Consider the following 24189-nt stretch of genomic DNA (forward strand, 5'->3'; position numbering starts at 1 on the left):
CCAAAGATCTGATACTACCGGCTGGGACACTGGCTCTCTTGAGTGTGTGTAGGTGTAAGAGAGCGCGAGGGAGAGACCTGTTTTTAAAGGTGAAATAGTCACATATACAAAAATGGGAAGTGATGGAGCGAGGTGACGAGCAATATTCCCCAGCCGTAACTCTCAGCAGGGGCCTCGTTAGCTCCGCCATCTTGATTTGGGTTTTCCTCAAGGGTTTTTATTCACTCTGGTTTCTCGGCCTTTCTCTGAGGGACAAGGCCTGCTTTGTGATCCCTGAGGAAGAAGGGAATTTAAAGGAGGGATCTGATGGGAATGGGCTGTCAGCCCAGAAGACTGTGAGTAAGAAGGTCCAGAGAGGGGAACAGGAGGGATATTCAGATACTTGGAGGGAGGGAGGATGTAGGAAGGGAGGGGACAGAGAGAGGAGAAAAAGGCAGGAGGCAACAAAGAAGCTTCCCTTTGGTGTGGCAAAACAGAGTGACAGTCTCTTCTCCATATCCTCATCCACCACAGGGAATCATCGGTGACCAAGGTGGTCTAGAGGACACAAGCTCCTCCTTCCACCTCTAGCCTCATGCACTTCCCCCCACAGAATAACATGCAGCGGTGCTGTAAGCTAAGTACAGGTCAGGGAAATGTTTCCAGTATCCACCAGAGGGGAGGGGGGGCTTCAGGAGAAACAAATGCTTGAGATGCCCAAATCAACCACAAGCCATTTCCAAGCCTGCAATGATTTCTTAAGAACATAGAACATCAGAGCAGCCAGACTGGGTCAGACCAAAGGTCCATCCAGCCCAGTGTCCTGTCTGCCCACAGTGGCCAGTGCCAGGTGCCCCAGAGGGAGGGAACACAACAGATAATCCTCCCCTGTCACCCACCTCCAGAGAAACAGAGGCTGGGGACACCATTCCTACCCATCCTGGCTAATAGCCATTGATGGACCTAATCTATGAATCCATGAATCTATCTAGCGTTTTTCTGAACCCTGTTAAAGTCCTAGTCTTCACCACATCCTCTGGCAAGGAGTTCCACAGGTTGACTGTGCACTGAGTGACGAAAAATTTCCTTTTTTTTGTTTTGTTTTAAACCTGCTGCCTGTTAATTTCATTTGGTGACCCCATAGTTCTTATATTTGGAGAACAAGTAAATAACTTTTCCTTATTCACTTTTTCCACACCAGTTATGTTTTTATAGACCTCTATCATATCCCCGCTTAGTCTCCTTTTTTCTGAGCTGAAAAGTCCCAGTCTTTTTAATCTCTCTTCATATGGGACCCGTTCCAAACCCCTCATCATTTTGGTTGCCCGTTGCTGAACCTTCTCTAATGCCAGTAGATCTTTTTTGAGATGAGGCGACCACATCTGTCCGCAGTATTCAAGATGTGGCTGAACCATGGATTTATAGAGGCAATAAGATATTCTCTGTCTTGGGGCTTCTGCTTTGGTCTGCTGAGAAGGGGCGTCTCAAGCCAAGCCACTGGCTGTGAGAGAGAAGGGACGTTTCCTACTCCATGGCCTGGGGCTGTTTCTGACCTCTCCTCCTCTGCTCAGGGCTCCTGGTCAGATGTCTTCCCCAAGCACCACCCGTCCTGTCTCTCCCGAGCGCAGAAGGTTCCCGGCACTACAACACCCACATTCATCACCCCTCTGTAGATACCACCAAAGGACGGAGCCTCGCCTCCTGAGGGAAACGTGAAGGGGGAAGGGAATTCCCCCGTTTCAAATCTCTTGCCTCTTTTCCCCTTCCCAGGCGAACTCCTCCTTCCCCAACCTGGCAGAGTCTCTGCCAGCACAGGGAGGGGCCTGCGCCGAAGACAGACCGCTCTGCCCCTCTTACCTGAACTCCTGTCAACTTTGTCAGGGTCCTCGGCATCCTTGAAAGCGGAGGGGGGGCTTCGGTGCGTGGCTGGTGCAGACACGCTGGGGCCGCTCCCGGGTCGCTTGGCCCACTAAGCAGCTGACAGAGCAGGGCCCATGTTTCATGAAGGCTGGTTGGAGGAGAAGACTGATAAGCTGAATGACTCTAGTCTGGCAATATCCATGGTCCGGCACGAGTTCCTTTAGCCAGATGTTCACTTATCATGGGTGAGCTCAGATTTCCCGTGGTCCCATGAAGTTTGTTTCAGCCCCCAGGCCTGGCTCTCCGTGTTCTGTGCTGTTCTTTGGCTCTGATTGACCCCTCACTGTCTCCTCAGAGCCCAGTGGGCAGTGGAAGTGGTGCTGATGCTGCTTGACAATATTGACCCCCCGGGGTTCGGCACTGGCCAGGTCCCGAGGTGTTAGACTAGGGACTTTCAAGCTGTAGTAACGACTGCTCAAGCGACCGGCCTGTCCAGGATGCAGGGGATGGCAGATCTAAGGGGCAGGACAGCTGCTTGAGAGGTAAACACAGTGGAGTTTGGTTTAGCCATTTTATTGCCGTTCTTTCTGCCCCCTAGAAAATAGACACACAGACACAGGCTTCCGATTTTAACGGAGAAATTGTAAATGTCGCTTATGGAGCTCAGTGTGAGCTCTGACCCGGCGTCTCATGTAAATCTGGAGTGGATGTCTGGCTGAATCCAGCTCCCTCTGCTGTCCCGTGATGTCATTTTCTGTTGTTGTAGTGCTCTTTTTATAGCCTGCGCTGAAGATAAGCGGTAGGGCTGTGAACGAGGATGGCTTGTTCCCACCCAGCCGCTATTATTAAACCTTCTTACTATTGAAGGCCACAGAGGCTGTAACTATTCTAGTGTCTAGAGTTGTATCAAGCAAGAGGAGGGAGGGGTAGTCTTACAGTGTGCTGCAGACTGAGCCAGGCCTGTCTCTGTTTGGCTGCTGTTTCATTGAATCATCGAATCCCAGGGCTGGAAGAGATCTCAGGAGCCATGGAGTCCAGCCCCCTGCCCAAAGCAGGACCAACCCCAGCTCAATCATCCCAGCCAGGGCTGTGTCAAGCCAGGACTTAAACACGTCCACCCCTAGAGGTGTTTAAGTCCTTGCTTGACAGTCCTGGCTGTGATGACTGAGTTGGGGTTGGTCCTGCTTTGCCTCCACTTTATTTCCTGGGTACTACCAGTCCTCTGGAATAGTGCCTTGCTCCAAAAATCTGCCTTTCTACAGAGAAGCGTGTGACGGCTTGGTCCTTTCCACGGAGCAGAAATGGGAATTCGTGGTGCTCCAGTTCGACTGGCGACAGTTCTGCCTCAAGGATCTTAGAGCATCTCTAAATCTTAGAGCGACAAGGGCAGCCAAGGAATTCTGCTTCTTCCCTTTTTTAAAAGATGGGCTCTACATTTGCCTTTTTCCAATTGTCCAGGACCTCCCCCGATTGGCATGAGGAGAAGGAAGAGCCAACATAGTGGTGGATACAGCGCAAAGAGCCAAGGGAAAGACGTTGTTGACCTTAAAGGGGCAGGGTTTTTTTTTTGTTTGTTTGTTTTTTAAGAGCTGAACTTCAGGTGCGCACGCCCCAATTTTTTCTTTGAAGACCCGCGGGCTGGCCACCCCCGTTCTACAGGCTGTTAGAAAATCGGAACTGACTTCCAAGATTTGGGGCCTTAGTGTAAATGAGAATCAGGCCTTAGATGTCCCATGTAACAGGAGCTACTCCGTTAGCGGGCAGTCCCCAAAGGACAGAGACGATGAATGGGGGAGGGAGTATGGGGGTCACGTGCCACTCCGGAGTTGCGTCTTTGCTTGTACTGAGCATGCTCAGTGACATTGGCGAAAGTCCTTTGTCTATTTCACTAGCATGACCAAAGTGTATTCCTTCCAGTGAGTCCGCCTGGCCTAGGGAACACTGAGGGTCCTTTATGCCAACACACACACACATACACACACACACACACACACACACACACACGCCTTCTCTCTACAACACAGTCACTCATTGAAATGTGCAAGCCTTCCCCTCCCCTCAGCGCCTCGACGGGGGTCTAAAGGGTGTTAAGGCTCTTCACAACTGACTCGCTAATCCGCAGTCTTTTGCGCCCTGCCAGTACCGTTTCACTGCACCTTGCCAAGGGTCCGGTCCGCGCTCAGAAACACTTCATAAACCTGGGGTAACACCGTTACCCTGGACGGTCAGAGGTGTAAATGTTCAAATTTGGCTCAGCATATTCAGCCTCTGGGATTTAGCATAAGCATTGGAATACTCCTGGGATGTGAGATTGAAATGCTCAGCTGGCCTGAAGTCCAGCTTTACCTCTCGGCTTTACTCGTGATTTGCACAAACCCTTTTGTTTCCTGCTTTTTTTTTTTTATAAAGTACCTAGGGATTTTAGAGAGTGCTGGAAGCACGTCAGTTAATTTGCAAATTCCTCTCTCACTTAGTCACCGTGGGGGTGATTCCAGTCTCCTGGTGCTGATGGAAATCCAGAATAATGCCACGTTAAACCATGGAACCACACCACTCTACAAGGGGTATAAATGGGGGAGCCAGGCAGGCCAGGGGGGTTCTGCTTGATCGGTACCTGAGCAGCCCTGCTGGAGTGGGAGACCCTCTTCAGACCTTGCCCATTCTAGCCGCTGGTTTCTTTCACACGCCGCAGCTTGGATTTTCTTTCTCCGTGCTGCAACTCTCCGCTGGTTTGCAGGATCATCCGTTGGATTCAGATCAGCCTTTTCGGGTCTCCTCTATGTTGTCCTTATCTTTCACTTAGTCTTTCGTTCTCTGCCTACCGTCTCATTTGGAGCAATCCAGAGAGCAATGCCTTACGCATCTTAAAGTCGAACGCACGCAGGACGGGGCTTAAAACGTGTGGCTCGGCAGCTGGTTTCGTGGTGGATCCTCCACGGCAGATCGGCAAGCTAATACATTCAGGGCTGCGCTTCGGCGGCCTCTCTCCTGCTAGACACCCGGTCCTGTTTGCTACGCTGTAGTCCGGGCATGCGCAATTCTTGCCACCGCTGGAGAATATCTTGTCCCATGATGCAGCTCGCCCCTGAGATGCACCATGTCTGTCCTATCAGAGATGACGATTTTTACTAGGGATGGTAAAATGCGTTGAATGAGGTAACCGTGTCGCTGCTGAAAATGTCAGCAGTTACGCGCGGTGGGGTTACACGCAGGCGACCCCCCCACACACACACGTACAGGGCGCCTGCGTGTAACCAGGTACGCGCTCACACTTTCACCTCCCTACATTTAAAAACTTCCCTTTTTTTGTCTCCCTGCAAGTAGCATGAACTCTTTTGTAATCAAGAAGGTATTACAAGAATTCCCTTTTTGGCCCCCCCCCCCCCCCCCGATTCAGAAGGAGGAGCAAGGAACTAAACTGGCTTCTTTTAATTTGAAAGGTCTACTAGGGGGCTGCACCCCCTGCTCGTTACGCTCACCAACTCCCCCGTCGCAGGGGGACCTGGCTCTCCCTCCGGCCACCGGGGAGGGCTGGGCTGTGGCTGCACCAGGCCAGAACCTTTCTCCTCTCTCCCCGCTCCACCCCCAGCCACGCCAGCCTGGGCCCTTTCTCCCCCCCCCCCCATCCCTTTCTCCCTCCCCGCCCCTCCCCCCCCTCTCTCCCACCCCCATCTTACCCCCCAGCCGCGGCCTAATCCTAACTCCCCTCCCCCAGCCGAAGCCGGTTCTGCCCCTGGCGGCCGGGGAAGGCCGAGGCCGCAGTGCCTCAGCCTTGACTCTTCCTGTGGCCGCTGGAGAGGGCCAGGCTGGCAGTGGGTGGGCTTGGCTCTAGGGATGGGGCCAGCGGCAGTAGTCCCATGCTGTCGAGGAAACTCACTGTAAGTGGCCTCGGTGCTGCGAGATGGGACAGTGCCCCACGCCCAGCAGGTATGTGGCTTACATCAGCACAATCCAATCCCAGAGCTGCCAGTCACCGGGATACTAGAGAAAGAAAAACGACATTGAAACACCCTTCGAGTCTCTTCCTCAAATGCCCTTCCTAGCCCCTGGCAGCGGAGGCCAAAAGCGAAGTCAATTGATTGCACAATGGGTGTGGTGTTACCTGGCTGTTTAAATGGGGACGACATCGTTTTGCTGTAGCAGGGGGCTCCCTGGGCGTGGGGCCGGAGCCAGGAGTGCACAGGCTGCCAGCCCTGCCCCCAGGGCGAGCATTTTAGTAACTGTGTAACCGCTACAAATTGTTGCAGCTCCACGATTACTAAACAACACAGAATCTAGCAGCCGTAGATTGAACCTCCTGACCTGACCTATGCGAGCACGCATGCAAGGCCTGCTCTCGTGGCGCTGAAAATTCAGAGATTTCAAGCACTTGTAGAAAGCTACACGAAGTTCAATACGTCCAGGCCTTCAGCTCTCCAAGCCGGTGGATTGATGGCTCTGAACGTGCCTATGAATGACCCAAATGATCTCATAGAATCATAGAATCATAGGACTGGAAGGGACCTCGAGAGGTCATCGAGTCCAGCCCCCCGCCCTCAAGGCAGGACCAAGCTCCATCTACACCATCCCTGACAGATGTCTATCTAACCTGTTCTTAAATATCTCCAGAGACGGAGATTCCACCACCTCCCTTGGCAATTTATTCCAATATTTGACCACCCTGACAGTTAGGAATTTTTTCCTAATGTCCAATCTAAACCTCCCCTGCTGCACTTTAAGCCCATTACTCCTTGTCCTGTCCTCAGAAACCAAGAGGAACAAATTTTCTCCTTCCTCCTTGTGACACCCTTTTAGATATTTGAAAACCACTATCATGTCCCCCCTTAATCTTCTTTTTTCCAAACTAGGTCTACAAATGTTGTCCACAGAAACACGAACCTCGCTGTGATGTAATAAACGCTCCTCGTTGTTTTCCTTTGGCACAAAAGTTTAGTAAGCCCGGCTTCCCCTTTAGCGCTGCTGAAATCCATAGTGGTAGGAGTCTGATGGGTCTCGTGTGTGTGTGCATTTGTTCCTCTTTACAAAGTTAGAGGCAGCTGAGCTGGTGCATGCCTTTCTATTTCGATGTGATCGTGTAAGGAAACAGGCATTCCTTCAGGGAGTTAGTAATTGGAGGGCGGGTGTAAGATCAAGAACGCCACTGCTTGTTAGATCCGACCAATGTTGGGGGTGGCCCGTAGAGGATGAAGCACACCTGTCCTGTAAATTAACATGGAGTGACAAAAGCCAGGTGGCAAAACAAGCACAGCTCGTAACAATCGGAGCCAGTAGGCTGCCGTCGTACCTGATGATGCCGAGTGTGATGTCCTTTATCGTGCAAGTGTCTCTACCTAGATTCACTTTCAGAGAAGGGTGTGCAATAATGATGGTGCATTGCACTATGGCAACACTGAAGCTAAAGCATTGCTTGTGTAGTCACTTATTTTTAGCAAGTAAATCGTATTTTTCCAAGGGGACCAGTCTCGAAGTCTGTAGTACCGATTCCCTGAGAAGATCATCCGAGACAAATCTGATTTATTTTTCTTTCCTATTCTGTGGTTTTATGCAGAAAAGTGCATGGTGAATTTTTTTTATTGACATTTTTAGAGTTTTCTCTTTCCTGCCTCTTTCAATAAGTGACTTGTCTTTTGCTGAGGAGTACAGGCACAACTCTAAACATTTGATGGAAGTAAGGCCAGCTATACATTAATAGGGAACATCGAAGCAAGGTATGCTGCTCCAGCTACATTAATTATGTAACTGGAGTCGACATACCTTGTTTCCCATTTCCCCGCCATCCCCACAGCGGGCGGCCAATGGCAGCAAACACTCCTATCAACTTCCCCGCGGGGGCGCTCTCTAAGTTTGATTTATAAAGCCTTAACTAGACTCACTAAATCAAACTCTGGAGGATCCATCACGGCAACAGTGATCTTCCGGTTAATGTAGACATGGCCTAATTCTTTGATAGCCCCCTGGGATTCAGTGGGATTTCGGTGGTATCGCCCATCTTTTACAGGACTAGATATTATATCTGGTCTTCGCTGAAGATCAGGTATTGGCTGCTTCGCAGGACCAGTTAACTGTTGGGGAGTGGATGCAATAGAAGGAAGGAGGGAACAAAGATCCATCCAGACGTGCACATGGGCATGAAGGGATAGCACAAGAGTGTTGCCACTGGGCGCATTCAGATCTATTTTTAATTCCCTTCTGGCATTTGGAGACCAAGTTGATTAAATTCCATCTGCGGTTTCTTAATCAGTGAACCTTCCCCATGTGCCAAGTGGAGAGAACAAGACCCTTATACGCCTCTAAAATTCGGACAAAGGTTTTCCCTCCCACTAACCGTTGCTCGACCTGTCCTTTCAGGTGCGGATATGGGAAATTCCAGAGGGCGGCTTGAAGCGGAACATGACCGAAGCTGTTCTAGAGCTCTATGGGCACAGCCGCCGGGTTGGTCTCGTGGAATGGCACCCAACTGCCAACAATGTCTTGTTCAGTGCCGGATACGACTACAAGGTGAACTGTTCTGGGGGGTTTCTGCTAAATCCCGCCGCTGTCGTCGGAGATGAATATTAAGACCATGTGAGACTTTAAAGGGTAACGTCATGGATGGTCTCCCTTGTTTGGCGGCAGTTGCTCTACTAGACACGGTGCATCCTCAGATCTTTCTTCCAGTCTCTCTCGGCTTTGAAGTGTCAATACATGACATGGAAATGCATTTGAGTTCTTTTGCGGATGCCAACGGTTGAGAGCATCTCTCTGCCTAGAACTTAACCCTAATGGGAATTCCCTATTGTCTAAATAGTATTCTGTGCCGGATCTGTGTCCGATTATCACTCCCCCAGTGCATGTTGTATCCTACCTGGTCCTAATGACTTGCTTGTTTTTCTAATGGGCTATGGAAACAAAAATGCACGGCACTGTACTTGCACTGAAATCTTCGGGTTTTTTCTCGAATGGATTTTTGAGAGGATTCTCCTATCTTGCCGAATCATCTCAGATCACGCCTGTTTCAGACACTAAGGCAGAGCTGGGCAAGATACCTCTTGCGGGCTGGATCCGGCCTGTGGATGCCCCTCCCGGGACCCTCAAGAACATAGCGGCCGCTGTTTTAAACACAGGGCTGCTCCGTGTGACTCTACTCTGGAGGGAGGGAGAGGTTTCGGGTAATCTCCCCACCCCCAGCCCAATCCTCAGCCCCTATTGGTCGGAAACAACCAGACAATAGGAACTGATCCCAGCCAATATCTCATCTTCTATTGGCCAGTAACAGCCAGCCAATGGGAGCTGAGAGATTGGCCTGGGGGATGGGCACGACGCAAGCCGCTCACCCTTCCTAGAGTCGAGAGCCACGTGGAGGGAGCAGGCTGCATTTTCTATGCTCTGGGGCTGCAGCTGGCAGGGAGCCTGGCCTGCCTTGGGGGTGCTGCAGGCTGAGAGATGTTTAGGGAAGCACCTCCCAGCCAAAGCCTGCTTCTGGCACCCCTGCCCCTCCCTCCCCCCAGTCACCTTCCAAATCCTCTGCACCCCCTTTCCCCAGGTCACAACTCCCTCCCAGATCCTGTACCCCCTCCCACACCTCCTCTCCAGGCCAGAATCCTCTCCTGCACCCACACGCCCTCCCTGACCCTTCACCCCAATCCCCTGACCCAGGGCACAACCCAAACTGCCTCTCAGATCTCACACCGTCTCCTGCACCCCAGTCCGTTACCCTTCTGCAGCCAGCCTCCATCATAGACCCCACACCTCATCCCCCGAAAAGTGCAGCCCTTGGCCACTTTCCGAAATCTTGGAGTGGCCCCCCACCGAAAACTATTGCCCAACGGTGTGGTTCCATTCTGAAAAGCCATTGTGAATCGAGCTTCAGACGGTTCCCCGTCTATTGCCTAGCTGACTTCATAGCAACATTGCCCACTTTATAGATAAGACGGGGTGTCATTTGGACTGGAAACTGCTTAGCCCTGGCAGTCATCTGTTATAACAACAGAAGCCAGGTTGTGTGTGCAGGGCTGGCGGCTAGAAGAATCATGGGGGTGGCTGTTTTTTTAATTTATAAGCTGAGCTAAGGTTGTCGTGAAATTCAATGAGCTAATAAACACGGAACCTCATTTCCAGTCATTCCACGGTGCCATTTCCAGTCATTTCGGAGAAGAGATTTGACCAGAGAGGTTCTTTATCTTCCATGTAAAGCAAAATATGTCACTGAGAAGTGGGTAAAATGATCACAGTGTGTCCTACAGATGTTCTTCAGACAGCAACAAGCGCAGGGAGTGCAAGATAGAGGCTTCCTTTTCATGGGCCGGGTGCCAATCATTGTATTCACTGTAAGACAAAGCGATCTGTTTGTGAAATGAGATGACCCGTGAGTGGGGAGGCTGGAATTTGGCCCCAAATTAGCAGGACCTTTCAAAAGCAGAGCAAACGTTCGGGAAACGTGGCCTCGCATGTGTGGCCGGTGGGACTAGGACTCTCACCCCGAGCCAGCAGCAGCATCGGTGTTAACCCGTTTCTGCCCCATTTCCCGCAGGTTCTGATCTGGAACCTCGACATTGGAGAGCCGGTGAAGATGATAGATTGCCATACGGACGTCATTCTCTGCATGTCCTTCAATACCGACGGCAGCCTTCTGTCTACCACCTGCAAAGACAAGAAGCTGCGGCTGATAGAGCCGCGTTCGGGCAAAGTCCTTCAGGTGACGCGCTGGTTTCAGAACAGCTCTCAAGAGTCTGTCCTAAGCCCCGGGCCCCTAAGAAGTAAACCCGTTACATGTGACAAACACATTTGACTCGAGGCTTTTTGAACAATGGCTTTATTTCCCATGTGAATGCATTCCTCCCCTCACGCAGAGCCAGCCCGAGCTATTTTGGTGCCCCAGGCCCAGGCGCGTGGCGCCGCCCCTGGGCGCATGGTGCATGCGCAGGCCTGCTCCCGGGGCGCACAGCACATGTGCGGGCTCTCCCCGGGACACACGGCTCATGCCCGGCCCAGCCACGGCCGCTGATGCGCAGCCTGGGGCCCGCCCCCGGGACGCACGACACATGCGCTGCCCAGCCCTGCCCGGCTACCACTGCTGGTGCGTGCGCCGGGCCGTGCAGGGCCCCGCGGCCGTGGGGGGAAGGACGCTGCTGGCCAGCACCGTGGGGATGGCGGGGCCGGCGCTGCTGGAGCCGGGCATGCGGTGTCTGATGGCAGGTATAAGGGATGCCGCACGCCCATTACAGCTACCATCAGGCGCCCCCCATCGGTTGGTGCCCCGGGCAGCTGCTCGGCTCGCCCACCCCTCAGTCCGGCCCTGCCCTCATGGGCAACTGAGGCAGAGTTAGGAGCAAGGGGAAGAAGCACGTTAAGCCTAAGGTATGGGGAACACTCCTTGTAAGATACTGAATTTTCACAAAACACGGCGGCTGTTCGCGAAGTGACAACGTGCTGCCAATGTCAGCCTCTGAATCTAGCTCTCCGCAGGAAAAGAATGTTGCTTTTTGCTAGCATAATTAAGCTGCCACCCTAGACTTTGGCGCTCTCCTAGTCAGAGATGCAGGGCTTTTCATCTTGTATTAATCGAAGTCATGTGGGAAATAGTAGGGTGTTCGGGGAAGCCACAGAGCCAGTTTTGGAAGAAACGCTTAATTTCCTTTGTCAGCTGGGACTGTTCTAGATCGCTCTGGGAAAGGCCAGGCTTTCTCCCTACAAAGCAGCATTTTGCCTTTCCATTCCAGAGATCACAGATGCCCGTTTCCCCAGGTGCTGTCTGGTCCATAGCTGGTTAGCATGAACGTTGCATTTTGTAGGAGAAGAGGAACTGTGGAGGTCGGAAGCCAGGCCTGCCCAGCTTGCTGTGAAGTGGTGCTCTTAAGTCAAGAATGGACCCTTTCTCGCTAGACAGTGTAGAGCTGATACAAAGAGGAAGGGACCTGCCTTTGAGATATGGGAGCGGCGAGGCCAGGAGCTGAGATCCTGACATAAAGAAGAATTCTCCCTGGAGTAAAGCTCTCCTTGAAACCCTAGAGCCGGCACTTTCATAAAGTCATAGAATACTAGAATGGAAGGGACCTCGAGAGGTCATCGGGTCCAGTCCCCTGCCCTCACGGCAGGACCAAGCGCCATCTAGATCCTCCCTGATGGATGTCTGTCTTTTCACTGACAGACACTAAGCGGCGTGCCTAGGAAGACCTCTGACATGTATCGCTGTTCACTGCCCGTAGCACAAACAGTGTCTTCTTCCAGGAAGCCAGCTGTAAGAACCATCGTGTGAACCGGGTGGTCTTTCTAGGGAACGTGAAGCGGCTGCTGACGACCGGCGTCTCGAGGTGGAATACGAGGCAGATCGCACTCTGGGATCAGGTCAGCAAAGAGATGGCAGAAAGCCGCCCTTTCCCGAGACGGGAGCGTGATTGGTGGGTGAAAAGAGAGGCCTAGGAGATAGGCAATCTGGGGTCTGCTCTGAAGGGGTGAGCGTGGCAGGAGAAGCCAAGGGTAGCTTGGGTCCCAAAGCAAGTGCAACTTGTAGGGATGTTCCCCTCAATCGCCACGTCCCTGCTGCAGACCCCCTCTAGCTAGAGTCAAGCGAGTAGTACAGCTTGAGAGAGGCCCTACAACTGAGGCGTCCAGAGACGGGGGCCTCTACCCCTGCTCTGCTGCCCGCGGAGTCCGACCCCCGACTCCCCTCTGCTTGACTCTCAAGTGAAGCTGGGCGCCCAACTCCCTTGGGTCGCGTTGACTAGCCCCGCGTTGCAGTGAGGTGGCCCAGTACAGGGAGAGAAGCAGATACACACACGGCCGGGCCTTTATTCCAACCTACGGCCTAGCGGATTCTCCAGTGCTCTTTATGGAACATTGTACAGCTCTGCCCGTTGCTACGGAGACCTGAGGAGAGTGGGCCCATGGGGGGGTTGAATTCTGAATTCACAGGATACATTCAAGGGGGTGCCAGTTCACCCGACTCACCCCCCCCCTCCCCAGACACCATATTCTGCACCAACAGGTTTCACCCTGCAGACGCGCCCGGCCCTGTTCACGGGGTTGGTGGAAGCTGATGCCCCTGAGTCAGGCTGAGCTGGAGGGGCGGGGAAGATGACCGGTCAGTTCAACCCTGTTGGGCAGCTAGCCCCGTGAGCACCATTGACACTCGCTGGGGAGACAAGCCCTGGGACGCAGGGTGAGGAAGCAGCAATGGGGGCGGAGGGCAGCGGATCCGTTGGGGAGGAAACTCAAGGATAAAGGGAGAAACCGGATCCATCTGGGGCTCTGTGGAATATAAAACGGGCAATGAGGACGTTTGGGGCCCCTCCAAATTCAAGAGGCCAGTACGCTCTCCTCAGGCGGCCTCGGCATCGTAAGGTCGGGGCAGGTCTCTGGAAGCTGTCAGGGATTACGTCTCCTCTCAATACAGCACAACAGCCCAGCGGCAGCACTGGGCACCACAGGCTGGGGGTCAGAGCTTCGGCGAGGAGGCCACACTCTACCCCTTTAAAGACTCACAAGATGGTTTATTAGGTGATGACCCTTTTGATCTGAGGAAGTGGATCTGGCCCACGAAAGCTCATCGCCTATTAAACCATCTTGTGAGTCTTTAAAGTGCTGCCTAGTTTTTCCTTTTGTTTTAGCAAGGTCAGACTAACACAGCTCCCTCCCTATTACTACTCTGCCCCCAGTGTGGCTGGCCCTCAGGGGGGCCACGGCCCTTCTCCTGGTAGGCAGAGTGCACCCTGGAGGGGTCAGCTTGGGGCAGGAAAGGAGAGCGCTCCCCGTGCCCGCCTCTGTCTTCCTTTCTCCACCCACCCTCTCTGCGCCCTGGGCCGAGACACAATCTGTCCCAAATGGGTCCATCAAATACATGCACACCTGCAGCCTCATGGAAATGGCTGGGAGGTTGGAGGAGGGGTGTGACAGGACCCCCGATTTACTGCCCTTACACTGGGAGCCCGAGTGCCCCCTCAGCCCTCCAGGGTGACATGCTGAGGTGACCGCCAATGGACAGCCTCCGTAGTCTGTGCCCGCGGGGTCTCTCCCGCCTCAGGCTGGCAGGACTCTGCAATCGCATGGCGCTCTTTGGGACCGTGGGTTTGCTTCAGCTTTCCGGGGACAGAGCCGGCCTCTCACCTGGCTGCACCCGTCTCCCCTTCCTGGGTTTTCCTTGTGTGTCCCATGCCGCCCCTCGCCCCGGCTGGTTCCTACGGCGCCTTTCCCTTTCTGCAGGAAGACCTGGCCATGCCCCTCGTCGAGGAGGAGATCGATGGGCTGTCGGGGCTCTTGTTTCCGTTCTACGACGCTGACACGCACATGCTGTACTTGGCCGGAAAGGTAAAAGGCAGCACACTGTGTATCCCGCTGCTCTCCAGGCGGCTGTGTTCCTTGCCAGCTTGAGAACACGTCAGCCCCCCAAATAAGCCCTTAGAGAAGGCAAGCAAAGGGCCATCGCTCAGGGCGTCAGGTTATTCAGGGCTGTCAATAAATAACTCTCACAATTAAACACTAGATGCTGATATTGCTTTCCCCCGTGCAAATTTGGAGCAACTCTCCTGAAGATTAGGGATGGAAGTGAGTAGTCGGCTAGTCGACTAACCGATAAGCCTAGCCAATCGAATTACTCTGCATCAGAGGCAGCAAAGGGGGGAGGGCGGGGAATAGGAGCCAAGGCTGGGGAGAGCCGGCTTAAAAGCTGGTTCCCCCCAGCACCATCTCCATGGTGCCACCCGCCCCGCCCCCGCGCTGCTGCCTCTATCAGTCTGTTCATCTGTCGTCTGTGAGTCCGTTTGTCCAAGAGCTCCGCGATGGAACCCCCCACGGACAGAGGCTGCTGCTGCAAAGCAGCCCCTGCCCACAGCGGTCAGGGCTGGCAACCCAGCTGGGTCCCGGCTTGCACCGGGCTTGGGACTTACCCCCTCTGCAGCTCTGCAGTTTAAATGTAGAAAGAGCCAGGCTCATGCTGGGACTGAGCTGGGCTGCCTTCCCTTATCGACTAGTCGATAGAATTTTTATCGACTACTCAATGAAGCCATCCGCTGAGCGTGAGTGCCTGGCTCAGTGCTGCGCCCAGAGGGGGCGGTGTGGGGCTGGGATGCATAAACGGGGGCCTCTCGTGTCAGTCGAGGGGTTTTGCCTGCGTATTGGCGCTGGCATGGCCGCTGCTAGGACGCTGAGGCTAGTTCTGGGGCTGCACTGCAAGAAGGGTGTTGATAAAGTGAGGGGCAGGAGGGGCCAGAGCGTCTGGGAGGCCCAGGGCCTAGGGGATCTGGCCCCACGCACTCACTGACGGTGGGGGGGAGTGGAGTGGCACAGCCCTAGCTCTGTCGGCCCCCCCCCCAACTCCAGGCCGTGTCGCTCGGGGGGCGCGGGACCTCCTGCGCACTCGCCGGCAAGAAGCAGGCCCGTGCGGTGGCTGCCTCAGCCGTACTATGGAGAGGTCCCAGAGCAGTCCAGGGGAGTACCTGGGGGACGGGCCTGGCGCAGGGCGGTAGCTGGGGTCAGCCCCCACTCACCCCCGCTCACAGCAGTTGGGGGGTCCATGGCAGCCTGCTCCACCCCCCCTTCCAGCCCACTGCATTCGGCTTCACCCCAGCTGCGGGAAGCAGGGCCCCTGGGAGAGGGTGGCAGGGCGGAGGGAGCAGGCTGCTGGGCCGCTCCAGATCCCACTGCCACCATGAACGTGGGAGGAGGGGGCAGACCCCTGCTGCTGCCCTGTGCCTGGCTCCCCTATAATCCTCCGGCTTGCGTTGTCCTGGGGAGGGCGGAGTATGGGCGGAGCTTCGGGGAAGGGTGGGTGGAGCAGGGGCGGAGCCAGCCTGTGGTCAGGGAGGTTGCCCCGGGCGCTGTGCTTGGAGCACTGTGGGGGGGGGGGGGCAGTGTGCCAGGCTCTGTGCCCCCCCAAGGGCCGACTCTGGCTGCTGTTTTGCTTTTGACCATTCTGTCCTACAACGGTCATGGCTGCGTGCGTCACCCAGAACGTGGCCGCCCCGTGCGCTGCTCTTTTAACAACTCTGGTTATTTACCGACCGCTCTGACGCTGCCGTGTGAAACCGATCTGCCTGTCTCCCCCGCCGCAGGGAGACGGGAACATCCGCTACTATGAAATCGGCACCGAAAAGCCCTACCTGAACTATCTCATGGAGTTTCGCTCTCCGGCCCCGCAGAAAGGACTAGGTAAGAGCTCGTGGGCACGTTAATAGGAGCATCCTTCCATTTTGCTGATGCATGTTTTGCATAGTAATTCCCCCGTGCTCTCTGCACTGTGCTGACTCTCGCTGTTCACGTAGGTTCTGGGTCAGTAGGTAGCTGATGACTTGCTGGAAAATTAATTCCGGATTTCCAGGATCTTTATGTCGCATTTACACACTATTTTTTGTGCATTTCTTCCTGCGGGATGGTGCATGACCCTGGTGTACCTGGTGGAGGGCCCCGTGCCAAGGAAATGCGTGGGCAATTTCACCTGGTCAGTGACGGGCGGGCCGCACTTTAAACAAGCGACCTATGTCAGTGACGTGTGGTGTGGTGTGGTGGGGAGGGCAGTCACAGAAGACCCCTTCGAGGGGGCTTCCTGGATTGCTAATAAAGCCACTGTCACTCGCTTCCCTGCTGCTGGGGCTTCTCCCCTCCCTGTCCTGCTGGGCCAGGTCTCTTGGTCGCCCCCAGTGAAGGCCCAGAGCTGAGATCACCGGAAGAGCAACACGGACTCTGAACCCCTTCGGCTCTGAGGAGAATGCCATCTCGGGCCCCGCACGCAGGGAACCAGCCCCCGAATGGGATCGGCACCCCAAATAAATCGTAGGGGGTACGCGCCGCTTGCTCCCCTAGGTACTGGAAGGGACCTCAAGAGGCCATCGAGTCCAGTCCCCTGCCCTCATGGCAGAACCAAGCACCGTCTAGACCATCCCTGACAGGTGTCTGTCCAACCTGCTCTTAAATATCTCCAGTGATGGAGATTCCACAGCCTCCCTAGGCAATTGATTCCGGTGTTTAACCTAATACATCCATCGCGCTACCATGCCCTAAGCAAGCCCTCCTGATGGTGCTAGTAAGACCAGCCCCTTCTCCCCTGACCCACGTGGAGAATACGGGCGTCTATGTCACGGCGTTGTCGGTCCGAGAGGACGGACCCCGCTCACGTGTGAACTCTCTGCTAGGGGTGATGCCAAAGCACGGCCTGGACGTCTCTGCCTGTGAGGTGTTCCGCTTCTACAAACTGGTTACCTTAAAGGGTCTGATTGAGCCCATCTCGATGATCGTGCCACGGAGGGTGAGTACACGCCCGCATGGGTCCCACTCCGCGTACGCAGCGCAGCTGCTCGCTCCACGCTCTCTGTAAGCTGAGCGCGTGGGTGGCCTTATCTTTCCAAAGAGGTGACCTAACAGACTTTCCTCCTTGTTGCCCTGAATTCATTAATCGTCAGGTGGTACCTTTCTAGTCGGGCACTCGCTGGTCTGACAACATCCGTGGTCCGGCATGATGGTAGCCGGATGCCTGCTTATCAAGGTGGGGCCAAGTGTCTTGCAGTCTCATAAAAGTTTGTTTCGTAGAATCCCAGGGCGGGCAGAGACCTCAGAAGTCATCAAGTCCAGCCCCCTGCCCAAGGCAGGACCAACCCAACTAAATCAACCCAGCCAGGGCTTTGTCAAGCCAAGACATAAAAACCTCTAGGGATGGAGAGTCCACCCCCTCCCTAGAGAACCCATCCCAGTGCTTCCCCACCCGCCTAGGGAAAGAGTTTTTCCTAATATCCAACCTAGACCTCCCCCGTTGTAACTTGAGCCCATTGCTCCTCGTTCTGCCATCTGCCACCACTGAGAACAGCCTCTCTCCTTCCTATTCGAAACCTCCCTTCAGGAAGGCTGCTCTCAAATCCCCCCTCGCTCTTCTCTTTTGCAGAGTCAACAAGCCCAAATCCCTCAGCCTCTCCTCGTAGGTCATGTGCTCCAGCCGCCTCAGCATTTTGGTCTCCCGCTGCTGGACCCTCTCCAGTGCGTCCTCATCCTTTCCATAGCGAGACACATTTACAGCCCCCAGTCCTGGCTCTCCGTGTTCTGGGCTGTTCTTTAGCTCTAATTCATCCCTCAGTGTCTTCTCAGAGCCCAGGAAGCAGTGGAAGTGTTGATAATGCTGCTAGACAATATTGACCTCCCGTGGTTCGGCAAATTCTCTGGTTTGGCACTGGCCAGCTCCTGAAAGTGCCGAACTAGAGGGGTTCAACCTGTATTAGAAGTAGAAAGGAGGGGGGGAAAGGCAAAATTACCCTTGTGGACAACTTTCCTTGTTTTTTTAACCTTGGCTGCTGCTCTTCATGCTGCATGTGGCAGAGGGGGCGGGTGTTGGTTACCTGACCCACGGTTCAAAACCTCGCGCTCCCCACACAGTCCCTGCAGCAGCAGAGAGCACCCAACAGACCGGAGCATGTGGGCACCGGGTAATGTAAGCTGCCCCGCTTCACGGCACTGCCTACACTGCCCCGCTTCACTGCCCACACACGGCAGCCCAGCTCCTCTGTGGCCGGGCAAGGCTGGGGTCACGCTGGGCGGCAGTCTCAGCCCTCCAGTTGTGTCAGGTGGGGCTTGGCTGGGGGGTGGGGCCAAGGTTTTGAAGGGGCATGGTTTCGGGGAAGGGGTGTGGCTTTGGGTGGAAGGGGCGGGGCTTCGGCTGCCTTCCTAGTTGGGCCTTCACCCGCCACCCGCGCCGGAGCTGCTGCCCTTCTGAAACCTTCCCGTGAGGTTTCCATCCATCTGGATAATATGTATTGTTCTGTCGACAGCCCGAATGCATTTGTTGCTTTGGTGGTTGAGTGAGACTTACGTGAGCTCCTGAAAACCTTGTATGGCTCCGGGCTACTGGGGGGTAATTTTCTTTCAGCCCAGGAATTTAATAGGCCGCGTCTAGGCCTCTTTATTCCCCCGTTCACGTCAATGGCGAATGGGACGTTTTCCATGGTTCCGTGGTTTTCCTGGGTTGCTCTTGAAAGGCGACGTTACCGCTGGCCACGGTGTTGCTGTTGGCAGTTGGCAGCACATGCTAACGCTGAGGTGCAAACGTTAGGAAGGTTTGTTCTTTCTTCTTCCTCACTTCTAGTCCGAGACGTACCAAGAGGATATTTACCCGATGACGCCAGGCATGGAACCAGCCCTGACCCCGGACGAATGGCTGAGCGGAATGAACAGAGGTACCACAATGAACCCTGCACGCGCGTTTACCGTAAACGTAAGCAGGACTGACCTCTGGCCCGTCCTGTGAAACGCATCTAAATCTACACTCCCCCCTGGGGCGCTTTCCATACTTTCCGACGGCCTCCTAGCGACGGGGTGGTGGGCGCATCGGTCCTGCGTGTACGGATGTAACCGGTGGAGCCCTACTTGAGCTGGTAAGCTTTGCATGGGGTGGGGAGGGGGAAGAAGGCCACTGAATGTTAGAAGCTCCTTCTGCAAGTAAATGGATCTATATTATGGGAGGGCCTCGTTGCACCAATTGAAAATACAGAAAATGTAGACTTGGCGTATGCATGGGGACAAGTGAATGTGAGAGAGAGAATAAAATCAAGCTCGTTAACGTGAACTGAAGCACCACGTAGGCTGTGTCTGCCCCAGGTGCTGGTCTCTCTAGCACTGCATTACCTACTCAGTGGTCCTTAGATAGGGGGTGGGCAATCGTTTTTCTGGGGGGGGGGTGTTTTTAGGGATTTTGGTAAGTGGTCAAGGGCTGCACTTCTATGGAGGGGCTGTGGGGTCTGGGATGGAGGGTGGGTGAAGCAGGGAGCTTGGGGTAGGGGAAGGGATTGGGGTGCAGGAGAGGGTGTGGAGTTTGGAAGAAGGAGGGGGTTGTGACCTGGGCCGGAGCTTGGGGTGCAGGGTCTGGGGGGGGGGTGTTTGGGTGCAGGAGAGGATTGTGGTCTGGGGGAAGGGTGTAGGAGGGGGTGCTTGGTCTGAGGGAGTTGTGAACGGAGGGATGTGCAGAAGGTTTTGCTGGTGAGCGGAGGCAGGAGGGAGTAGTGGCCTGGGGCAGGTAGTTGGGGTGCGGGAGGCGCTAGAGTGCCAGAGGCGGGCTCTGTCCGGGAAGTGTTTACCTAAGCAGCTCCTGGCTTGCAGGCCCTAGAGGCAGACTCCCAGGAAGTGACTGACAGGAGCTGAGAAATTGTGCTGGGGGTAGGGTTGCAGAGGATTTAACTAAAAATACTAAACACCCTTCCCCCCCCCCAAAAAAAAACAAAACACCAGGGGAAAAATTCTGTTGAGGGAAAAAAATGGGGAGACCAAAGTTGTTAAAAGAAAAAAAAAAAGGATCCGAGAGTTATTAAGCAAAACATTAAAAAACCCAGCATGGCCCCTTTAAGAAACGCCTTTGAAGCTTTTTGGCCCTAACAAGCCGTCCGCCATCTTGTCTTCCTCCTCCGCGCCAAAAGCTCCCCTGCAGAACGCGGTAAGCGCCTGGGATTTTCGCCTCCTGGCTGGGGGAAAAAAATCAGAAAGTACCGGACATTAAGACATTTTAGGTGTCAGTATTTTTGGAATTTTTTTTACCAAATTAAAAAAAAAAAAAAAACCAACCATGCCACGGTGAGAGTTCATGTTCCAAAAAACTTAGAGTCTCTTCAGCAAGGCAAAGCCGGGGTCAGTCCCTTGCCAAGGTAGCACAGAGGGTCAGTAGAAGAGGAGGATTAGAACCCAGGTCTCCCTACTGCCTGGCCAGGGCTTCTCCAGTCCAGTCACCATGAAATCACGTTGCCACTAACCTTGGGGCAGCTAGGAGGCAGTGAAATGTAAGGTTGGGCAACAGGGCAGGGCGCTATACGTGTACACTGTAGCAGAGCAAGCGTTAACCCCCTGTATTTTGTCCCCACATGTAGATCCCATATTGATGTCTCTGAAGGAGGGCTATAAAAAAACGTCCAAAGTTGTCTTTAAAGCACCGATAAGAGAGAAAAAAAGTGTTGTGGTCAATGGAATAGATTTGCTCGAAAACGTGCCCCCCAGGACGGAGAATGAGGTAAGCGATGGGCGTTGACCTAGGCTTTGGATGGCCAACCTCGTAGGTCTCGGACGTGTGCTTCCAGCTCTTCTAGGGCAAAGCCTTTCCCTGACGTCGGAAGCAGACCGCGGGGAAGGTCTGCTGCATGTTCTCATCCGGCTGACATGTCACAGAGGACTGATGTGTCCTGGATGTTATGTATTGCAGTAACACCTCACTGCCCCCGGGCACTAACCAGACACAGCACAAAACGTGGTCCTACTGTGCAGCGTTTGCAATCTCCCCATTCCCGTTCATCTCAACAGGAAAAAGTAGAGACTGTGTTTTACCCGAATGGTCATCATGGTCACCATTCCGAGCCTTCCTTGCCCACAGAGGGCATTGAAGTCTTCGGGGGTCCCTTCTACTAGGTTGGCTTCTGGGTGCAATCTGGTTTCTGGCATTAGTGGCTTTCACTCTGTTTTCTTCTTAGATGGTGTAAATGTTCTTAGAACCACAGAATCTTAGAACTGGAAGGGACCTTGAGAGCTCATCAAGGCCGGGCCCCTGCCCTCACGGCAGGGCCAAGCACCATCTAGACCAGCCCTGACAGGTGTCTGTCTAACCTGCTCTTAAATTTTATCTCCAGTGATGGAGATTCCATAACCTCCCTAGGCAATTTATTCCAGTGTTTGACCACCCTGACAGTTAGGAACTTTTTCCTAATGGCCAACCTAAACCTCCCTTGCTGCAGTTTAAGCCCATTGCTTCTTGTCCTATCCTCAGAGGCCAAGGAGAACAATTTTCTCCCTCCTCCTTGTACCCTTTTAGGTATTTGAAAGCTGCTATCATGTCCCCTCTCGGGGCATGTCTTCACTTGCCACACCAGAGATCAATATTCTGGTGTTTGATTTAGCGGGTCTAGTATAGATCCGTAAATCAAATGCTGAGGGCAGCTCTGGGTGGCATCTGTACTCCTCTCAGTTGTGTGCATTTGCTGCTGTCGGCCTCCCATAGTGAGGGAGTCACTAAGCTCGGCTTAAAGTAAGCCGACTCCATCTACTTACTCTGCGTGTCTGGAGATGCGTACCTTAAACAGGCCTTCCAGGACTCGTGTAGACCTGGCCTCAGTCTTCTCTTTTCCAGACTTTCAATCTTCCCGCATAGCTCCTGTTTTCTAGACCTTTAATCATTTTTATGCTCTTCTCTGGACCTTCTCCAATTTATCCACATTGTTCCTGAACTTTGGTGCCCAGAACTGGACACAAGCCTCCCTAAGAAATTTGTGATAATCTAGGTTGTTATTAAGATGGACACCACAGCCACCTGGAACTTCACACGAACAGTGGAGATTAAACTCTGAAACCAGACTTCTAGCACTGTAACTAAATAAAAATCCCTATCTGTTACCAGTATAGGGCATATGACCTACAGATGAGGACATGGCTTTCTCTCTCAGAGAGCAACATCACATGTTCAAGATTGTAGCATATAAACACACCGGATTCTGCATCTCTACTTTTTTTTCCCAAGCTGTGTAAATCCATGTGTGTGGTTTTTTGCCTGGGTCAAACTTCAACTCACCAAACCTTGTAGAGATTTAAGCAGAGAGAGTACAAAGTGAAGTGGGTTAATTTCCTAACCGTTTTTAATAAACGTGGTGTCCATGCTACCCTTGGAGGCTCTGGGAAAACACTGGCACTGGATCCAGTATTGAATTTCTTTTCGCAAATAGAACTGTTAGGCTACACTATGCAAATAAACTGAGTTACCATGAAAAAGGACAGGGAAAATCAATGGGGTAGTTGCCGGCAAACTGAGATTTCAAAAGGAACAGTGGAATGACATGAACCAAAGGCAGGTGTTCTGAGAATTGGCAGGAAAGACGTGAAGCCATAAGAGAAAGCCGATAGTATAAATGTGACCTCAACGTAGTCCACCTATTTTTTTTTTTTTTTGTGTCTTTCTCTGAAGCTCCTCAGAATGTTCTTTCGGCAACAGGATGAGATCCGGCGGTTGAAAGAAGAGCTCTCGCAGAAAGATATCAGAATTCGACAACTGCAGCTGGAGTTGAAAAACTTACGGAACAGCCCGAAAAATAATTAATTAACCTCGAGAGACACTTTATAAATAAAGTTTCTTTGTTTCTACTTGCTCTTTTATTTTACGGGATCCACTTACACAGAAGATGAGCCACATGGCCTGTCAAGAGGCCACATGCTAACTGGAAATACGTCCTTGTAGTCTGATCTAGCACTAAATAAATAAATAAAAGACTTGTACACTATAACTGAAAATAACTGCATGAAAGGAAGCTGGGTATGTATTTATATTCCAGCATTTTTCGTGGAGTAAGTAGAACAATGTATTCTCTATATCTAAAGACTACGGAGCTAACCAGTAAGGCACAACTTAACTTTAACTTAAAATGGAGAGAGAATGAAGGATGCCCCTACGAAAGCAATATGGTTTATTGCTGTTAACTTTTTCCTATGCAAAGCCTGACAATGAATGCACGCAGCCTACCAAACTGGAATTGTAACTCACTTAACGGTCACCTCAAATCAAGGGCTTAATTCACAAACGTTCTCTCCAAATCCTCTGGCCCTGGCCTTTGTTTGAAGTAGGTTCAGGAAAACCTGCCCTTCGCCCCGGCATTGGTTGCAAACGTTTCCTTGTCGGGAGAGAGGTAGCGAAATTTGACGTGTGTCTTAGGACGTGGCTTCATGATCCAATCTCCAAGTTCCTTACTCAATTGCTATACTCCTCTGTGACCTTACTTTGTCAGTTGCTTGCGTTTCTCTTTATGGAAACCTGTCCGTCTCCTTAGCAGGATGGGGGCTGGTTGGATAGAGAGTTTGTTTGGTTGGGGTTTTTTTAAACTATCTGAGGTTTCCTAAAAGCAGTGAGTCTCTCTTCCCTGATGTGCTAAGAGGGACCCGAGAGTCCTAGTTTCTCCTGGTGATAACTCCGCCCTCGTATACAAGCGGCAAGCAGCAAAATGCTCCCTTAGCGCTCTCTCTTGCTCCGTAGTAAATGTTGCCAAGTTAGCGGTAACCGCTCCTGTGGAAACCTGAATGAAAGATGTTTGATGTCAGGGACTCTGTGTGTCCGTTCTGCTGCCGATAGAACTGCGCAGAGTTTAAGCTGCACGATAAGTTATACATACACAGCATAGGCGCACAATGACGTTTTTGTGAATTACGCCCTTACTACAGGGTAAGACACCAAAATACTGCTGGTTCACCTACCTATATTTTCACTTCAGTTGAGCAGGACTGTAACTGCCTGGCAGTATCAGTGCAACACGTTCCCCTCCTCCCCCCGTTACTTTCTATTGTGTTCTGCTTTCCCTCCCCTTCTGTTAGTGCCGTCCTGCGCTCTTATTTATGTTACCACAAACGTGAGGAAATAAAACGGTTTCAAGATACCAAACCTTGCAAGTG

General features: G+C 52.9%; 1 protein-coding gene across 4 annotated transcripts in view; it reads left to right on the forward strand.

Annotated features, from left to right (window-relative positions):
- CORO2B (coronin 2B) overlaps positions 1-24189 on the forward strand; it is a 134421-nt gene extending 110232 nt beyond the window's left edge. For all 4 annotated transcript variants that reach the window (XM_075896844.2, XM_075896843.2, XM_075896845.2 and 1 more), the window contains 9 exons: positions 8188-8337; positions 10349-10513; positions 12046-12162; positions 14017-14121; positions 15864-15960; positions 16941-17053; positions 18875-18965; positions 20643-20782; positions 22718-24189. In XM_075896844.2, the coding sequence (XP_075752959.2) occupies positions 8188-8337; positions 10349-10513; positions 12046-12162; positions 14017-14121; positions 15864-15960; positions 16941-17053; positions 18875-18965; positions 20643-20782; positions 22718-22849 (1110 nt within the window). In that variant the 3' untranslated portion in view covers positions 22850-24189. The remainder of the gene's footprint in view (positions 1-8187; positions 8338-10348; positions 10514-12045; positions 12163-14016; positions 14122-15863; positions 15961-16940; positions 17054-18874; positions 18966-20642; positions 20783-22717) is intronic.

The sequence above is a fragment of the Pelodiscus sinensis genome, chromosome 14 (genome assembly GCF_052426305.1).
Source record: "Pelodiscus sinensis isolate ZL-2025 chromosome 14, ASM5242630v1, whole genome shotgun sequence".
In the NCBI taxonomy this organism is placed as follows: domain Eukaryota; kingdom Metazoa; phylum Chordata; order Testudines; family Trionychidae; genus Pelodiscus; species Pelodiscus sinensis.